Below are 18375 nucleotides of genomic sequence, written 5' to 3'. Positions count from 1 at the left end.
AGGGTTTGAGCATAATTTTATTAAGTTAGTAAATTCTATGCTACACTGTTTATCTAACATGTTGTGCAGTTTCAATATATGGCTTTATATTCACAGTATTTTCCCAACTCCAGGAGCATATTCTCCCAAATGAGAATACCTCCTTACACAGGGTTGGAAAATGACGGCCAAGTCACCCCTCACTGTTCGCAGATGCCCAACAGGAGCAATAAATTGGAGCAAGTTCTATGTTCCCTATGATCAACAAAGCCGTTACAGCTAGTCATCCAGCCGCTAACGTCAGTCAGTGAAGGTGAAAGAGAAATTCAAACTGTATTTCCCCTCCTCCTTCTATGAAGAAATTAATAAGTTCAATGTTTCTGTTGAGCAAAGGCACTGATTCACAGGTTCATGGTAAAGCATAGAGACTTGTGCAATTTGATCCCCAAAACATGAGCCAAAACCCCAGAATGTTACATAAGGATTTTGAATTATTCAGACAGTATAAACTAGTGGCCTTAACTGAAAGTGATTGAATTGCAGAACGCAATCAATCCTAAATCTACAGTAAAAATCCGATGAAACGGGAAAAAATTGCCAATTTTTAGTAAATCAGCTGATCGGGGGTTTACTGTATGCGTATTACTCACCACTCTGTACCCCATATCGATTCTGCATGCTTTTCTCCCTGAAGACATTGGGGTTTCTAGCCAAGACAGCTTGCAGGAGGACTGGAATATCACCCTCTGGGTCATCACTGCCAAGGTTATCCTTCAGTTCTCTACAAAAGGAACATAATCACCTTCAGTTTTACTTCAAAGCTACTTTTACTGACTTAAAATAACTTTTAAATATCACTAACTACAATGTGTTACGATTATCCTTAGAAGTTTAAACTCTGCAGCCAAATAAATTGCTTTCATATTATTTAGGGATCATCTAGGAATAATCTTTCTTGAAAAGTTTTACACCTAGTGTTATCCATAGCTTTATGAGATTTTATTAGTAGGACATAAAAGTAGAACAAGGATAGCTCATACCTTCGCTTAGCAGTTTTATTTATTCATGCGATGTGGATATTGTCCATCCCTAGTTACCCTTGAGAGAGTGGTCAGTGTAAATTAAGAAACTAAAGTGTGCCATTCTCAAAGCTTCTAAGACTTAAAACCTGAATCAGGCAGGTAAAAATCACAGGAAACTGGGAAAAAGAAAGTAGAAATATCTGGAAATTTTGGCTAGAAATATGCATGCAAACAATTATAATGAGCTGTGTCACCTAATGCTGAGGGTTCAATTTCAGGAAGCAACTCCAAACAAGCGGAAGGGTTGGTTACTTGAGTAGGAATACTCACAATGTGGATAAATGTGAAATTGTCCATTTTGGCAGGAAGAATAAAAGAGAAGCATATTATCTAAATGGTGAGAGATTGCAGAGGGATCTGATTGTCCTAGTGCATGAATCACAAAAGTCTAGTATGCAGGCACACCAAATAATTAGGAAAGCTCATAGAATGTTATCATTTATTGCAAGGGGAATTGAATACAAAAGTAGAGAGGTTATGCTTCAGTTGTACAGGACACTAGTGAGACCACATTTGCAGTACTGTGCACAGTATTGGTCACCTTACTTAAGGAAGGATGTAAATGCATTGGAAGCAGTTCAGAGAAGGCTTACTAGGCTAATGCCCGGGATAGGTGGGCTGCCTTCTGAGGAAAAGTTGGACAGGCTAGGCTTGTATCTGCTGGAGTTTAGAAGAGTAAGGGGCGATTTGATTGAAACATACAAGATTCTGAGGGATTTTGACAGGGTGGGTGTGGAGAGGATGTTTCCTATTGTGGAAGAATCTAGAACTAGGGGTCACTGTTTAAAAATAAGGGATCGCCCATTTAAAATAGAGATGAGAAATATTTTCCCTCAGAGTGTCATGAGTCACAGAATCACAGAATCTCACAGTGAAGAAGAGGCCCTTCGGCCCATCGAGTCTGCACCGGCACGTGAGAAACACCTGACCTACCTACCTAATCCCATTTACCAGCACCTGGCCCATAACCTTGAATGTTATGATGTGCCAAGTGCTCATCCAGGTACTTTTTTAAAGGATGTGAGGCAACCCACCTCCACCACCCTCCCAGGCAGTGCATTCCAGACCATCACCACCCTCTGGGTAAAAAAAGTTTTTCCTCACATCCCCCCTAAACCTCTTGCCCCTCACCTTGAACTTACGTCCTTTGGAACTCTCTCCCTGAAAAGGTGGTGGAAGCAGAGTCTTTGAATATTTTTAAGGCAGAGGTGGATAGATTCTTGGTAAGCAAGGGGGTGATAGGTTATTGGCAGTAAGTGGGATGCAGAAGAGCAGGCTCAAGGGGCCAAATGGCCTCCTCCTGCTTCTTGTTCGTATATTCATATGAATATGGTGAATAAAAAGACTTTGCTAGTAGTTTTGTGCTTTTGACTAGTATTGCCCACCCAAACACAATCATCTCTGTGCACCTACAGTACTGTCGCTTTTGAGAACCGTACTGGTGCCTGACTCTAAACATGTTTTGATTTTTAATGTCAGATAAGCAGTCTATTTTGATAAGCCTGCTATCTTGGTGCTTCAATCAGCACTTTCAAACTGGTCTCTGGAGGTCCCATGCTGTTAAACGCAAGGCCATTATGTAACCTCCTAAATGCCAGAATCCAAATACCAAATGAACAGTCTGCTGCTTCTCCACAGACCAAAGAGAGATGCACCAGCTTGGTGTGCATCCTAATACCGACTTCAGCAAGCACAAAAAACCACAAGTAACACCAGAGATAACAGATATCGGTGCCAACAACTGTCAGTCAAACGTGAGGGCCAGGCACCAATCAGGAAGTCCAAGCTCATCACAAGATACTAGACTACATGGCGTGCTGCACTACACAATGTAAAATGAGGATTCCTACACTTAGGCGTAAAAACTGAGGATTGATACTTACTTACCCAACATCAGAATAATTTGAGGGTAGAACATTCACAATCTCTTGGGTCAGTTAATTTATCACTGGCAAAGCTGAGCTAGAACATCACTTGTAGTCAGAAGTAAAGAGGGAGAAGTGGAACACGAGGTTGGCAAATTAATTTGAATCTTGAGGACAATACCCCTAAACTAAAGGAAGAAGCTTTAATGGCAATTTGGTCGGCAAAGGCTGCAGATCCTAGCTAGTTCAAACAATAATAGTGATAATAAAGCAAAAGCAATAAACTCAACTAAGATGGCAGCCACAGCTAGATCCAGGTGAGAAGGCTCATTTTACCACCGTGGTGCCAAATCTCAAGGACATGTAACAAAGCTTCAGTACCCTACTGAACTCCTGAAGAAGCAGTAACTAGACAATTTGGCTACTTTATACCACAGAGGGGCAACAGCAGCTTAGCAGACTGCCCTTACATTAAGCATCATGGAATCTCCAAGCACCAGTCAGAAACACATTGATTGAAGCACCAAGATAGCACAGTTATCAAAATGGACTGCTCATCTGACATTACAAATCAAAACACGTTTAGGGTCCAGCACCAGTACAGTTCTTAAAGGCGACAGTACGGTAGGTGCACAGAAATGATCAAGAGTGTGTGTTGGCTGGGAAGTACTGGTCAAAAGCACAAAACTCAAACTCTGTTACATATTCTGCAGCTGGAACAATGCAAGGAGCTGCTATCGGCCAGGTATACCTGCAGACCTTTTCTCCAAACCCCAGAAAGTGAATCACATGCTGCAGTAAACCTAGCCTCGGGCTGGCTCAGAGTTAAGAGTGGTCTAATTGAGTTCCTGGTCAATGATGACCCCTCCCAAGACCTCGATACTGATGAAAAGACAATAAAGCCATTGAATTTAATAGGGAGGTAGTTAGGCTCTGTTCATGGAATAAAAGCAAAATACTGCGGATGCTGGAAATCTGAAATAAAAACAGAAAATGCTGCAAAAACTCCAAGCTGTTCTCCCTCCACCTGGAACCCTCCCTCTGGCCTCTTAACTGCTCTTGATCTTTTCATTGAGAACTGTCGGCATGACACTGGCCATCGTATTTCTCTGCTCCTCTCACCCACTCCAATCTCTCTTCTTCTGAACTTGCTGCACTCTGTTCTCAGGTCCAACCCTGACTTTAGCAAAGCTGCCGACAAGGGTGGTGCTGTCATGTCTGACGCACTGACCTCTACCTTACAGAGGCTGAGTGCCAATTCTCAGGCATTTCTTCCTACCTCCCCCAGGACCATGACCCCACCACCGAACATCAAGCTATTCTTTCCAGGGCTGTCACTGACCTCAAGTGCCTAGTCCTCTGTACTCTTTCTAATGTCTTCACATCCTCAAGTACAGTGCCCAGAACTGGACGCAGTACTCCAGATGGGGCCTGACTAGTGTCTTATACAAGTTCAATATGACTTCCTTACTCTTGTACTCAATGCCCCTATTAATAAAGCCTAAGATACTATATGCTTTATTAACTGCTCTCTCAAAATGCCCTGCCATCTTCAATGACTTATGTACATATACACCAGGGTCCCTCGGTTCCTGCACCTCCTTTGGAGGCTCTCCCTTTATTTTATACTGTCTCCATACATATTCTTTCTGCCAAAATTAATCACCTCACACTCACCTGCATTGAACTTCATCTGCCACTTGTCTGCCCAATTCACCAACACGTCTATGTCCTTTTGAAGTTCAAGACTATACCTATCACTGTCGACAACATTTCCAATCTTCCTATCATCTACAAATTTTGAAATTTGCACACTACAGTCGAGGTCATTAATATATATCAGGAAGAGCAAGGGTCCCAACAATGACCCTGAGGGACTCCGCGACAAACCTTCCTCCAATCTGAAAAACAATCATTTATCACTACTGTTTCCTGTCACTCAGCCAATTTCTTATCCAAGTGCCTAATTTCCCTTTTATTCCATGACCTAGAATTTTGCTCAAGTCTGTTGTGTGGCACTGTATCAAATGCCTTTTGAAAATCCATATGCACCACATCAGTGTTTCCCTCATCAACCTTCTCTGTTAACTTCTCAAAAAACTCCAGCAAGTTAGTTAAACGTGATTTTCTCTTGATGAATCCATGTTAGCTTTCCTTAATTATCCTGCACTTGTCTAAGTGACTATTGATTTTATCCCGTACTATAGATTCCAGAAGCTTCCCTACCATGGAGGTCGAATTGACTGGTCTGTAGTCGCCAGCTTTATCCTTCTACCCCTTTTTGAGCAAGGGTGCGACATTCACAGTTCTCCAGTCCTCTGGCACCTCCCCTGTGTCTAAGGTACACTGGCAGATTATCACTAGTGCTTCTGCCATTTCCACTCTCACTTGCCTCAGTACCCTTCAATGCATCTCATCCGGTCCTGGTACCATATCTATTTTAAGTAAAGATAGAAACAAACAAAAATAGCCTTTCCAGCACCACCTTCCTCTTGATTATAAGTTCTTCTAGCAAACCAGTTACGTCCTCTCTCACCTCGGCCTGGGCAGCAAGTTCTTCCTTCAGAGATCTATGGACACACACGCCAAGGTCCCTTTGTTCCTCAGAACTTCCTAGTGTCATGCCGTTCATTGAATACTTCCTTGTCAAATTACTCCTTGCAAAATGTATCACCTCACACTTTTCAGGGTTAAATTCCATCTGCCACTTATCTCCCCATTTGACCATCCCGTCTATATCTTCCTGTAGCCCAAGACACTCAACCTCACTGTTAACCACCCAGCCAATCTTTGTGTCATCCACAAATTTACTAATCCTAACCGCCACATAGTCATCTATGTCGTTTATATAAATGACAAATAATAGGGGACCCAACACAGATCCCTGTGGTATGCCACTGGACACTGGCTTCCAGTCACTAAAGCAGCCTTCTGTCATCACCCTCTGTCTCCTACAACTAAGCCAATTTTGAATTCACCTTATCAAATTACCCTGTATCTCATGTGCATTTGCTGCCTTTATAAGTCTCCCATGTGGGACCTTGTCAAAGGCTTTGCTGAAATCCATATAAACTACATCAACTGCACTACCCTCATCTACACACCTGGTCACCTCCTCAAAAAATTCAATCAAATTTGTTAGGCATGACCTCCCTCTGACAAAGCCATGCTGACTATCCCTGATCAAACCTTGCCTCTCCAAGTGGAGATAGATTCTCTCCTTCAAAATTTTCTCCAATAATTTCCCTACCACTGACATGAGACTCACTGGTCTGTAGTTCCCTGGCTTATCTCTGCAACCCTTCTTAAATAACGGAACCACATTAGCTGTTCTCCAGTCCTCTGGCACCTCCCCTGTGGCCAGAGAGGAATTAAAGATTTGGGCCGGAGCCCCTGCGATCTCCTCCCTTGCCTCCCTTCAGTAGTCTGGGACACAAATCATCCGGATCTGGATATTTGTCCACTTTTAAGCCTGCCAACACCTCCAATACCTTGTCACTCCCTATATCAATTTGCTCAAGACCCTCGCAGTCTCTCCCCCTGAGTTCGATACCTCATTCTCTTGGGTGAAGATGGATGTGAAGTATTCGTTCAACACTAGCGGTGCCCTCGGGCTCCACCCATAGATTGCCCCCTTGATCTCTTATGGGCCCTACTCTTTCCCTGGTTATCCTCTTCCCATTGATATACTTATAGAATATCTTGAGATTTTCCCTACTTTTACCAGCCAGAGCTTTCTCATATCCCCTCTTTGCTCCCATAATTGCTTTCTTATGTTCCACCCTGCACTTTCTGTACTCCACTAATGTCTCCGCTGATTTGCTTCCCTTGTACCTGCTAAAAGCCTCTCTTTTCCTTCTCATCCTATCCTGAATATCTCTGATCATCCATGGTTCTCTGGGCTTGTTACTCCTTCTTATCACCCTAGAGGGAACATGTTGAGCCTGTACCCTCCCCCATTTCCTTTTTGAATGCCCCCACTGCTCTTCTGCAGATTTCCCCACAAGTAGCCGTTCCCAGTCTACCTTGGCCAGATCCTGCCTTATTTTACTAAAATCCACTCTCCCCCAATCCTAAACATTGCTGGATGTTTTACAGGTTAAGAATCTATTTGGCCTGTTGCCTGAAAGCTTGGAGTAGTAAGTAGAAATCACAGAATCACAAAATTGTTACAGTGCAGGAGACCATTCGGCCCATCATGTCTGCATCTGCTCTCTGAGCATTTTAACTTGGTACCAATTTCCTGCCTTTTCCTCGTAACGCTGCAGGTTGTTTCTATTTAAATAATCATAATAATGCCTCGATTGAACCTACCTCCACCACACTTCCAGGCAGTGCATTCCATACCCTAACTACTTGCACTTGCTTCTTTTGCAAAACACTTTAAAACTGTGCCCTCTGGTTCTCAATCCATTTATGAGTGGGAACAGTTTCTCCCTATCTACTTTGTCCAGGCCCCTCATTATTTTGAAAACTTCTATCAAATCTCCTCTCAGCCTTCTCCTCTCCAAGGAGAACAGTCCCAACTTCTCCAATCTTTCCTTATAACTGAAGTCTCTCATCCCTGGAACCATTCTCGTAAACCTCTTCTGCACTCTCTCCAATGCGTTCACATCCTTCCTATAATGTGACAGCCAGGACTGTACACAATACTCCAGCTAAGGTCTAACCAGTGTCTTATATAAGTTCATCATAACCTCCCTCCTCTTGTACTCTATTCCCCTTTTAATGAAGCCTAGAATGCTGTATGTTTTAGAAACAGCTCTCTCTACCAGTCCTGCCACCTTTCATGACTTATGCACATATACAACCAGATCTCTCTGCTCCTGCACACCCTTTAGAATAGTATCTTTTATTTTATATTGCCTCTCCATGTTCTTTACACTTCTCCACATTGAACATCATCTGCCACCTTTCTTGTGATAACTTATAAAACTAAATGTAACTGTAGTCTTGTGTGTTTAAGCTTCCTTTTGTTAATAAATGTCTTTTTAATTTAATCTTTAAAATCTCTAAAGGTGATAGTGGACTCATTACTTCTGACTTCAGTGAACAGACCTTCTCATAATAAATACGAATTGCAAAACCGTTATGATAGTGGGATTTGGCCAGCCGTTTCCCGTTGGGATTTGGCCAGCCTGGCAATTATCACCTACCATATCATAAACATCCTAAATTAGTTGTTAGCAAATTCATAGCACAATCAGAATTGTTTAATAAGTGTTGTCCAATCAAGGAATCACATCTAATGTTGGATGCGGGCTGGTTGAGTACGGTCACTACTTTGCCTGTTGCCAACAGCCAAAGGGGCATGTTATTTGTTACAATGCACCAGTCATTGGGGCATATGGCCTACATACCTGGCATCACACCGGCACTGAAAGTCATACACATTACTCCTATGTGTGGTATAAGAGCAGCAGAATCCTGTTATTGGGGAATACCACTCATGTTGCTACTGCACAGCGTAGCGTGAAATAGCTAGCTTCACCTGTTGCTCAAACTTTTGACACAACTTACCCTTCCAGAGTGATCTGAGGTCGACTGGGCACCTTCCAGGACCACAAGTTTGCTCACTATATATCACGCAATGATCTGATCAGGGTAGCCATTATCCCACAGGATAGCTTGGAGGCGCCCTATTTTGGCATCAAACTTGCACACTGAACGAACAGTAGGAATCCCAACACGTATATTGGCCAGTGAAGATGGACATGTGGCAGACAGCAGTAGAAAACCCATTGACACATTTCTCAACAAGCACAACAAGGAAAGGGGGCTTGTTTTTCTGCTCCATTTCAAAAGTGAATTTGAGCACAGGATGGAGCCCATTAAGGCAAAGAAATTCCTACATGCAGCAGCAGATTCAAATATAGCAAAAGTATCCCCTGCATATTGAAAATATGCAAGGGGTAGGAGGTTAGGGATCATTCCATCAAAGACACACATCTCATGGAAACCAACAAAAACTTTCATGAGACCTGGGCCTAGAGGGAATTCCATGACAACACCATCCATTTGGGCATGCATGGTGTCATTAAAACTGAATTCAAAGGAACGAGTTGTTGAGTTTATAAGTTCAATGAGTACGGATTCAGACAATGGTGGCGCATCTGGATTGCCATTACATAGTGATGTGGTATAAATGTCTACGGCTTTCTTGAGCTGTACATTAGTGAGTAGGCTGGCAATATCGAACAAGCACTTGGACACAGCATTGCTATCGATACACAAGACCTGCATGGTCTTCGTGAAGGTAAAGAAATCCTTCATCATATATGTAGAAAATTTGCGCAGGACTGGTTGTAGTGATTCACAAGTTGTCCTGATGAGTGCGAGGTAAAAAGCTTCAACTGCATGTCTTTTTTTCAGCAATACTGGAGTTCAGTGTGCATATGGAAATCACTAACTCCTGCCACTGACCGCAAGCGTGGCAGAAACATGCACAATCGACCCAAACTGTGGTTGCCTGTGCATGCGAACTGTTCCTGACGCCAGCAGCAGGATGGAACTTTTCTATATCAGAATTATGTGAAATCTGGGCTCGTGAAGCTGCATGTTTACATCAACAAATGAATGTTAGATCAATTACCAATCACAGCCCTATTAAAGGTTTGCAAAGAAACGGCCGCATCTACAATGGAATCAACAACTACACCCCCCACAAAACCACCAGCACCTAAACACACACCACCAATTAACTTGCCACAATCCATAATAAATCAGACCATGAAAAAATAAATGAGTTTATTTGAAGGCTTTTTTTCCCCCTAGCCTGTTCAGGTTTTGTTCAGGTAACCCCTCACAGCCCAGGCAGTTCAGCTGGTGTGACAGTTGAACTCTTAATCCCTGGGACATTGTTTCAAAACCAATATGAGATAATAAATTTCTTCCAAGTATTTTATTCAAAAAGCATTTTATTAATTTTTTTTGGTAAAAATCAATAAACAATTCTCCACAGTCCCAGTATATCACAAGTTGGGAATCTCATTTATGGAAATTTCCTGATTATATTTCTTCATTATTCACTGAATTGTCAAAAGCATACTTTACAGAGAGGGCAGTTGATAAAGTTAAGAGCTTGCAGTTGGTTAAGGATTGCACAGTATTGTCAGTATGTGTCAAGCCAACTCGCTTGTTTTAATGCAGCTGCGGACACTGACACCGACATTGCCTATGTCCAGCAAATGCTCCCCCTAGTGTTGGGGCACAAAGAAACGCAACCTATGGAAACTGAAGTTTCAAATGATGTAACCAATGAGCCACATGTAGATGTGAAACAGGAGGGAGGGGCCCCATGTACAGATTACTCAGGGATACTTTAAGTAACTGGACTGGAAGTGGAGCCATTTGCAAGTGATTCACTGGCTACAAATAGATAAGATTTAAACCAGATCTGGGCAGTCCCAACCAGCTGGATGACAGTGGACAGGCTTTAGAGGAGGGTTAGGGTATCAAATGGTACGACCCTTTGGCTGTTTGCAACAGGCAAAGTACTGGTCGCATTCAACCAGCCCGTGCTTGCAAAACTCAGAAGTGTCTAAAATTAGATGTGATTCCTTGATTGGACAACACTTACTAAACATTCCCGATTGTGCCAAGTATCACACTAACAGCCATTTTAGGATCATCAGTCGGGCTTGCAGTGTGGCTCAATTATGCTAAAAGCTACATATATTCACACACAGGGCCATCTTTTGTAAATACAAAGAACATGCCTAAACATTCCATCTTTTTCAGCGAAGCAAAAGCTTGGGGTCAGCCAACCAATCAACAAATCAAGAGTTCACTTGCCAACCAATCAGCACCCTCTTCATATAGTATAAATTGTTGTTCCCTTTGAGATTTGGTATTCTTGTGATTCTGTCCTGAGAGCAAGACGAAAAGCTTTGACAGCATCTCTCTTTTTTCAGCAAGGTTCAAGTTCTACACTACCAAGCGACTATTTAATCTCGACTATTGCCTGCTTTGTAGCTAAGTTGCTATCTTTTCTGTTACTATTCCCTCAAATCCTTATGCTTTGACCTTAAACGTAACTCAATATGCAGTAACTTATTGAAAAGCTTTGGAAGTCCATGCCTTCCATATCCGTTACATTAATTCTTTAAGAAATAACAGAAAAGTAAAAGTTTGATCAAGCATGAACTTTCATGTGAACCCCATGATTGCTTGTTTGATAGGAAATAGAGATAGTTTAATTAAGTTATACTGGTTTTTGTGGGTGTTAGGAATGAGCTTCAGCTTTAAAGTTTAAGTTTCATTTGTATTTCTGTATGTGTGTGTGAAGAAAAAGGTCAAGCTGAGTTTTAGTTTCACTTTAAGAGGTGCCTGCATTTCTAATACAGTTGTAAAACTTAAGAAAAGTTAAGAAAACACGAGTGTAAAAAAAATTGGGCTGTCGTCTAGCAAAAAAGGCCCAGAGGGGCAGGTCCCGCCCACAGTTACACACAGAAGAAACTAGTAAGAGCAGTTTTGAGTTCAGTTTGAAGCCAGAACGCCAGAGGCTGCACACTGGAAGAGGGAACTGCAGAGATCCCAGAAGAACCAAGGTCCCAAGGCCAAAGGAGTGAGACAACAAAAGGGGAAAGTCCTAAGCAGACCTTCTAGTCAAAGAGCAGACAGGAACCTGGAAAAGGTCCTGTAAATGAAGTTAAAAGTGAGGGGCAGAGAGAAAGGCTCCAAATTTCAGCTTTAAAGAGACGAAATGTTGCAAAAAGCACATTTAAAGTGAAAACAGCTTGCAGGAGGCCAGAAGATCCAAAGAGACAACTGAAGGTCTGTAACACTTTGCTGTGGGCATGTGAAGCAGTGGTGTACTGTTGACAGCTGAGTCGGTGAGAGTGTGTGCATGGAAGAAAGTTTGCATGCATGTGGTGACCCAGGGGAGAGGAACATCGGAGGGAGAGTTCGAAACCCTGGAGGTGAACCCTTGCAGAAGACGTCTGAGAGAAAGCATCAGTTTACGAGAAGATTCCAAAGTGAATTCTTGGAGAGCGGAGGTTGAAAATCTTCGTGCGAAGGACGAAATTCAGTGAGACCGGTTGGCTCATGGTGGGACAAGCGTCTGGGGGGAGTTGATGAGGGATCCATAACATCTCATTGAGGTGGCATCTGTCACTTGGTTTAAGACTGTGGTGTGTCTGACCACAGGGTGCCAATTACTTTACATGGACTGTGTAATAATGAATTACATGAATAGGATGGGAATAGAGGGATACGGACCCCGGAAGTGCAAAATGTTTTAGTTGACGGGCAATATGATTGGCGCAGGCTTGAAGGGCCGAAGGGCGTGTTCCTGTGCTGTACTTTTCTTTGTTCTTTGTGTACTTACTGTGAACATTAGAGTACAACATAGCTTTTGTAACTTGTGTTATCCTTACAAATCTGTATATATCTGTAAAGGTATACTTTTGGGTGAAGGAGTATTGTAATATAGTTCATCTTTTCTTGTTTAATAAATGTTTTATTCTTTTGTTCAAAGAATTTTGTTAGAAGAGTCATTAGCTGACTGCGGTGACTGTTCAGTCGCTACTCTCCATGTATCTAAACAAATAAAAGTTAGGATCTATCAACCTGGGGTTCACCCTGGGATCAGGCTTGTCTAGGGGTAACCTTAGCTGGGGGTCATAAAACGTTATCCTTCCAATTTCTAGCTGTCACTGAATAGGTAAGTCTTTTGGTATGAAAACAAAACTTTATCCAAAAGAGCATTATCAACTCAGGTCAAGCTAATTTCTTTTTAATTTGTGCATGAGATGTGGGCATTTATTAGCCATCCATAATAGGTCCTGAGAAGGTTGTGGTGAGCTGTCGCCCTGAGCCATTGAGGTTCGAGTTTTTGACGAAGTGATAATGCACATAAGAAATAGGAGTCGTCGGCCATTTGGCCCCTTAAGCCTGCCTCGTCATTCAATAAAGTCATGGCTGATCTGCCCCAGGCCTGAATGACACTTTCATTGCCAGCTAGTCATAGCCCTCAGCTCCCCAAGATTTCAAAAACCTAACTCCTCTTTAAATACTTTGGGATCTAGCCTCCACAACACTCTGGGGTAGAGAATTCCAGACATTCACTACCCTCAGAGAAGAAATTCCTTCGCATCTCAGTTTTAAATGAGTGTCCCCTTATTCTGTAACAATGTCCCTAGTTTGAGATTCCCCCACTTGTGGAAACATCTCAACATCTACCCTGTCAAGCCCACTCAGAATCTTGTACATTTCAATAAGATCACCCCCCATTCTTCTAAACTCTAATGAATAAAGGTCTACCCTGTTTAGCCGTTCTTATTAGGTCAACCCCTTCATCCCAGGAATCAGCTTAGTGAATCTCTTTTGAACTGCCTCCAATGCTAGTACATCCTTTCTTAAAAACTGTACACAGTACTCCAGGTGCAGCCTCACCAACACCCTGTACAGTTGTAACAAGACTTCCCTATTTTTAAACTCCAACCCCCTAGCAATACAGGCCAAAATTCCATTTGCCTTCTTAATTACTTGCTGCACCTGCATGCTAACTTTTTGTGTTTCATGCACAAGAACACCCATATCACTCTGTGCTGCACTTTTTTGTAGTCTCTCCCCATTTAAATAGTCTGCCTTTTGATTCTTCCTACCAAAGTGCATGACACCTCAGTTTCCTACATTAAACTCCATCTGTCAAGTTTTTGCCCACTTACTCAACTTATCTATATCCCCTTGCACATTCCTTATATCCTCATCACAACATTCCTTCACACCTACTTTTGTATCGTCAGCAAATTTGGAATCATTACATTCTGCCCCCTCCCTCCAAATCATTAATATAAACAGTAAATAACTGAGGCCCTAGGACTGATCCTTGTGGCACTCCACTAGTTACGACTTTCCAACCAGAAAAAGACCCATTAATCCCGACTCTGTCTTCTGTGTGTTAACCAATCCTGAATCCATGCTAATACATTACCCCAATACTGTGAGCTCCTTTCTTGTGCAATAGGCTTTTATGTGGCACCTTATCGAATGCTTTCTGGAAATCCAAATATACTACATCTACCGGCTCCCCTTTATCAACTCTGCTTGTTATATCTTAACGAACTTATATCTGATTGAACAACATCATATTTCCAAGTAAGGATAATGTGCGACTTTGGGAGGGGTGGGGGGGACCCTTAATATGCATCTGCTGCCCTTGCTGTTCTAAGTAAAAGTGTTTGTGAGATTGAACGATGCTGTCAAAGCAGCCTTGGTAAATTGCTTAAGTGCATGTATGGATGACACATGCAGACATGGCATGCTAGCAATGGAGGGAGTAAACAGTTAAGATAGTGAATGGAGTGGTTATCAAATGGGCTGCTTTGTCCTGAATAGCAGCGAGTTTGTTGAGCAGTGATGCTGTCTGCACTCATCCAAACAAGTGGAGGAGAGTATTCTATCACATTAATGTGCAAAATAAAAGTTCACGGTGTAGCAGGTAACATAAGACCATAAGGCTTAGGAGAAGTCCATTCAGACCATCGAGTCTGCTCCGCCATTCGATGAGGTCATGGCTGATCTGATAATCCTTAATTCCACTTTCCTGCCTTTTTCCCATAGCCCTCGATTCCTTTATTGATCTGTCAATCTCAGCCTTGAATATACTTAATGACCCAGCCTCTACAGCCCTCCGCAGTAAACAATTCCAGAGATTAACAACCCTCAGAGAAGAAATTCCTCCTCATCTCTGTCTTAAATGGACGACCCCTCACTCTGAGGTTGTGCCCTCTGGTCCTAGACTCACCCACAAGGGGAAACAACCTCTCAGCATCTACCCTGTCAACCCCCCCTAAGAATCTTATATGTTTCAATAAGATCTACCTCATTCTTCTAAACTCCAATGAGTGCAGGCCCAACCTACTCAACCTCTCCTCATCATTAGCATGGATAGAAGATTGGCTGGCTGGTAGAAAGCAACGAGTATGCATAAATGGGTCTTTATCTGATTGGCAGGATGGGGCGAGGGTAGTCCCACGGGGTTCTGTGCTGGGGCCCCAACTTTTTACAATTTACATCAATGGCTTAGATGAGGGGAGCAAAGGCACGATAGTCAAATTTGCAGATGATACAAAGAAAGGTAGGAAAGCTTTTCTTTAATTCGCTTGCTGGATGTGGGCATCGCTGGCTGGACCAGCATTTATTGCCCTTGAGAAGTTGGTGGTGAGCTACCTTCTTGAACCACTGCAGTCCCACAGTACTGTTAAGAAGAGAGTTCCAGGACTTTGACTCAGCAACAAATCAGGATGGGCGAGTGGCTTCGAGGGGAACTTCCAGGTGATGATGTTCCCATGTGTCTGCTGCCCTTGTCCTTCCAGACGGTAGTGGTCGTGGGGTTGGAAGGTGCTGTCTAAGCGGCCTTGGTGAGTTTCTGCAGTGCATCTTGTAGATGGTACGCACTGCTGCCACTATGTTGCTGGTGAGGGGAGTGAATCTTTGTGGAACGGGTGCCAATCAAGTGGGCTGCTTTGTCCTGGGTGATGTTAAGCTCCTTGAATGTTGTTGGAGCTGTACTCATGCAGACGAGTGGAGAGTATTCAATCACACTCCTGACTTGTGCCTTATAGATGGTAGACATGCTTTGGGGAGTCAGGTGGTGAGTTACTCGCCAAAGGATTCCAAACCTCTGATCTGCTCTTGTAGCCACAGTATTTATATGGTTAGTCCAGTTCAGTTTCTGGACAATGGTAACCCCCAGGACATTGATAGTGGGGGATTCACTGATGGTAATGCCTTTGAATATCAAGGGGCGATGGTTAGATTCTCTCTTGTTAGAGATGGTCATTGCCTGGCACTTGTGTGCACGAATGTTACTCGCCACTTGGCAGCCCAAGTCTGGAAACTGTCCAGATCTTGCTGCATTTGAACATGGACTACTTCAGTATCTGAGGAGTCGCAAATGGTGAACATTGTGCAATCATCAGTGAACATCCCCACTTCTGACCTTATGATGGAGGGGAGGTCATTGGTGAAGCTGCTCAAGATGGTTGGGTCTAGGACACTACCTTGAGGAACTCCTGCAATGATATCCTGGAACTGAGATGATTGATCCCCAACAACAGAAATCAATGGGAATCATGGGGAGAAAACTCAGCTTGTTGGAGTCATACCGAGCACAAAGGAAGATGGTTGTGTTTTTTTTTTAATTGTTCATTCACGGGATGCAGGCTTCACTGGCTGGGCCAGCATTTATTGCCCATCCATAGTTGCCCTTGAGAAGGTGGTGCTGGACTGCAGCGGTTCAAGGCGGCAGCTCACCACCACCATTGATCCCCTGGCTCGGTAGTAATGGTAGAGTGGGGGATATGGCCCGCCATCAGGTTATAGATTGTGGTCGAGTACAATTCTGCTGCTGCTGATGGTCCACAGCACCTCATGAATGTCCAGTCTCGAGTTGCTAGATCTGTTCGAAATCTATCCCATCTAGCACGGTGGTAGGGTATCCTCAATGTGAAGACAGGACTTTGTCTCCACAAGAACTGTGTGGTGGTCACTGGTAAAATGTGAGTTTATGCACTTTGGAAGGAAGGATAGAGGAGCTGAATATTATTTAAATGGAGAAAGTCTGCAGAAAGCTGCAGCAAAGAGGGATTTGGTGGTCCTCGTGCCTGAATCACAAAAAGCTAAGGTAATAGGTAAGGCAAATGGAATGTTGGTCTTTATTTCAAAGGGAATGGAGTATAAAAATAGGGAAGTCTTGCTAAAACTATACAAGGCACTAGTTAGACCACACCTAGAATACTCTGAATAGTTTTTATCTCAGGAAAGATATACTGACATTAAAGGCAGTCCAGAGGAGGTTCATTAGGTTGATTCGGGGTATGGAGGGATTTTCTTATGAGGAGAGGTTGGGCCTGTAGTCATTGGAGTTTAGAAGAATGAGAGCAACCTTATTGAAACATACAAGTTTCTTAGGGGACAAGGTAGATGCTGAGAGGTTGTTTCCCCTTGTGGGAGGGCATAGTCTCAAAGCAAGGAGTCGCCCATTTAAGACACAAATGAGAAGGAATTTCTTCTCTGGGGGTAGTTAATTTGTGGAATTGTTTATTGCAGAGGGCTATAGAGGCTGGGTCATTAAGTATAGTCAAGGCTGAGATTGACATATTTTAATCAGTAAGGGAATCAAGGGTTATGGGGAAAAGACAGGAAAGTGGAATTAAGGATTACCAGGTCAGCCATGATCTCATTGAATGGCGGAGCAGACTCAATGGGCCAAATGGCCTTCTTCTGCTCCTACGTCTTATGGCTCGTTCTCTCACCACCTGCCAGAGGCCCAGTCGAGCAGCTCTGTCCTATAGGGCTCAGTCAGCTCAGTCTGTAGTGGTGCTACTTAGGCACTCTTGGTGAAGGGCATTGAAGTCCCTCGCCCAGAGCACATTCTGCACCTTTGCCACCCTCAGTGCTTCCTCCAATTAGTGTTCAACATGGAGGAGCACTGATTCATCAGCTGAGGGAGGGTGGTACGTTGTATCCAGCAGGTTTCCTTGCCCATGTCTGACTTGATGCCATGAGACTTCATGGGGGCCAGAGCTGATGTTGAGGACTCCCAGGGCAACTCCCTCCCGACTGTACACCACTGTGCTGCCACCTCTGGTGAGTCCGTCCTGCTGATGGGGCCGGACACACCCAGGGATGATGGTGGTGGTGTCTGGGATCTGTAAGGTATGATTCCGTGGGCATAACTATGTCAGGCTGTTGCTTGAGTAGTCTGTGGGACAGCTCTCACAATTTTGACATAAGCCCCCAGATGTTAGTAAGACGGACTTTGCAGGGTCATTTCTGCTGCCTAGGTCGGTGCTGGTTGATCCACCCAGTTTCACTTGTTTTTATTGACTTTTTAGTGATGTGATTTGATACTACTGAGTGGCTTGCTAGGCCATTTTCAGAGGGCATTTACGAATCAACCACATTACTACGGATCTGGAGTCACACGTAAGCCACACCAAGTAAGGGCAGCAGATCTCCTTCCCTAAATGATATTAATGAACCAGATGTGCTTTTACGACAGTGGACAATGGTTTCATGGTCATCATTAGACCTTTAATTCCAGATGCTTATTGAATTCAAATTCCACCATCTGCCGTGGTGGGATTTGAACCCGGGTCCCCAGAGCATTACCCTGGGTCTCTGGACAAGTCCTGAGTCCAGTAACAATAGCACCGCCTCCCCAAAGGTTGAACAAGTTGAGCCTATGCCCAATCAAGTTTAGAAGAATGAAAGGGAATCTTATTGAAACATCTTAGATCCTGAGGGGATTTGATAGGGTAGATACCAAGAGGATGTTTCCATTGTGGGAGAGATGAAACCCAGGGGCCACAGTTTAACAGCAAGAGGTTGACCATTTAAGACAGAGATGAAGAGAAATATTTTCTCTCAAACGGTCATTAGTCTGTGGAATTCACATCCCCAGAAAGCAGTGGAGGCTGGGTCATTGAATTTATTCA

General features: G+C 43.4%; 1 protein-coding gene across 8 annotated transcripts in view; it reads right to left on the bottom strand.

Moving 5' to 3' along the window:
• LOC144691642 (nipped-B-like protein) overlaps positions 1–18375 on the bottom strand; it is a 564605-nt gene that overhangs the window by 409713 nt on the left and 136517 nt on the right. For all 8 annotated transcript variants that reach the window (XM_078559979.1, XM_078559947.1, XM_078559954.1 and 5 more), the window contains one exon: positions 630–760. In XM_078559979.1, the coding sequence (XP_078416105.1) occupies positions 630–760 (131 nt within the window). The remainder of the gene's footprint in view (positions 1–629; positions 761–18375) is intronic.

This window comes from Cetorhinus maximus, chromosome 2 (assembly GCF_964194155.1).
Source record: "Cetorhinus maximus chromosome 2, sCetMax3.hap1.1, whole genome shotgun sequence".
Classification (NCBI taxonomy): domain Eukaryota; kingdom Metazoa; phylum Chordata; class Chondrichthyes; order Lamniformes; family Cetorhinidae; genus Cetorhinus; species Cetorhinus maximus.
Note: the sequence above shows the minus strand (reverse complement) of the source record. Positions and strands in the feature narration are given on the sequence as shown.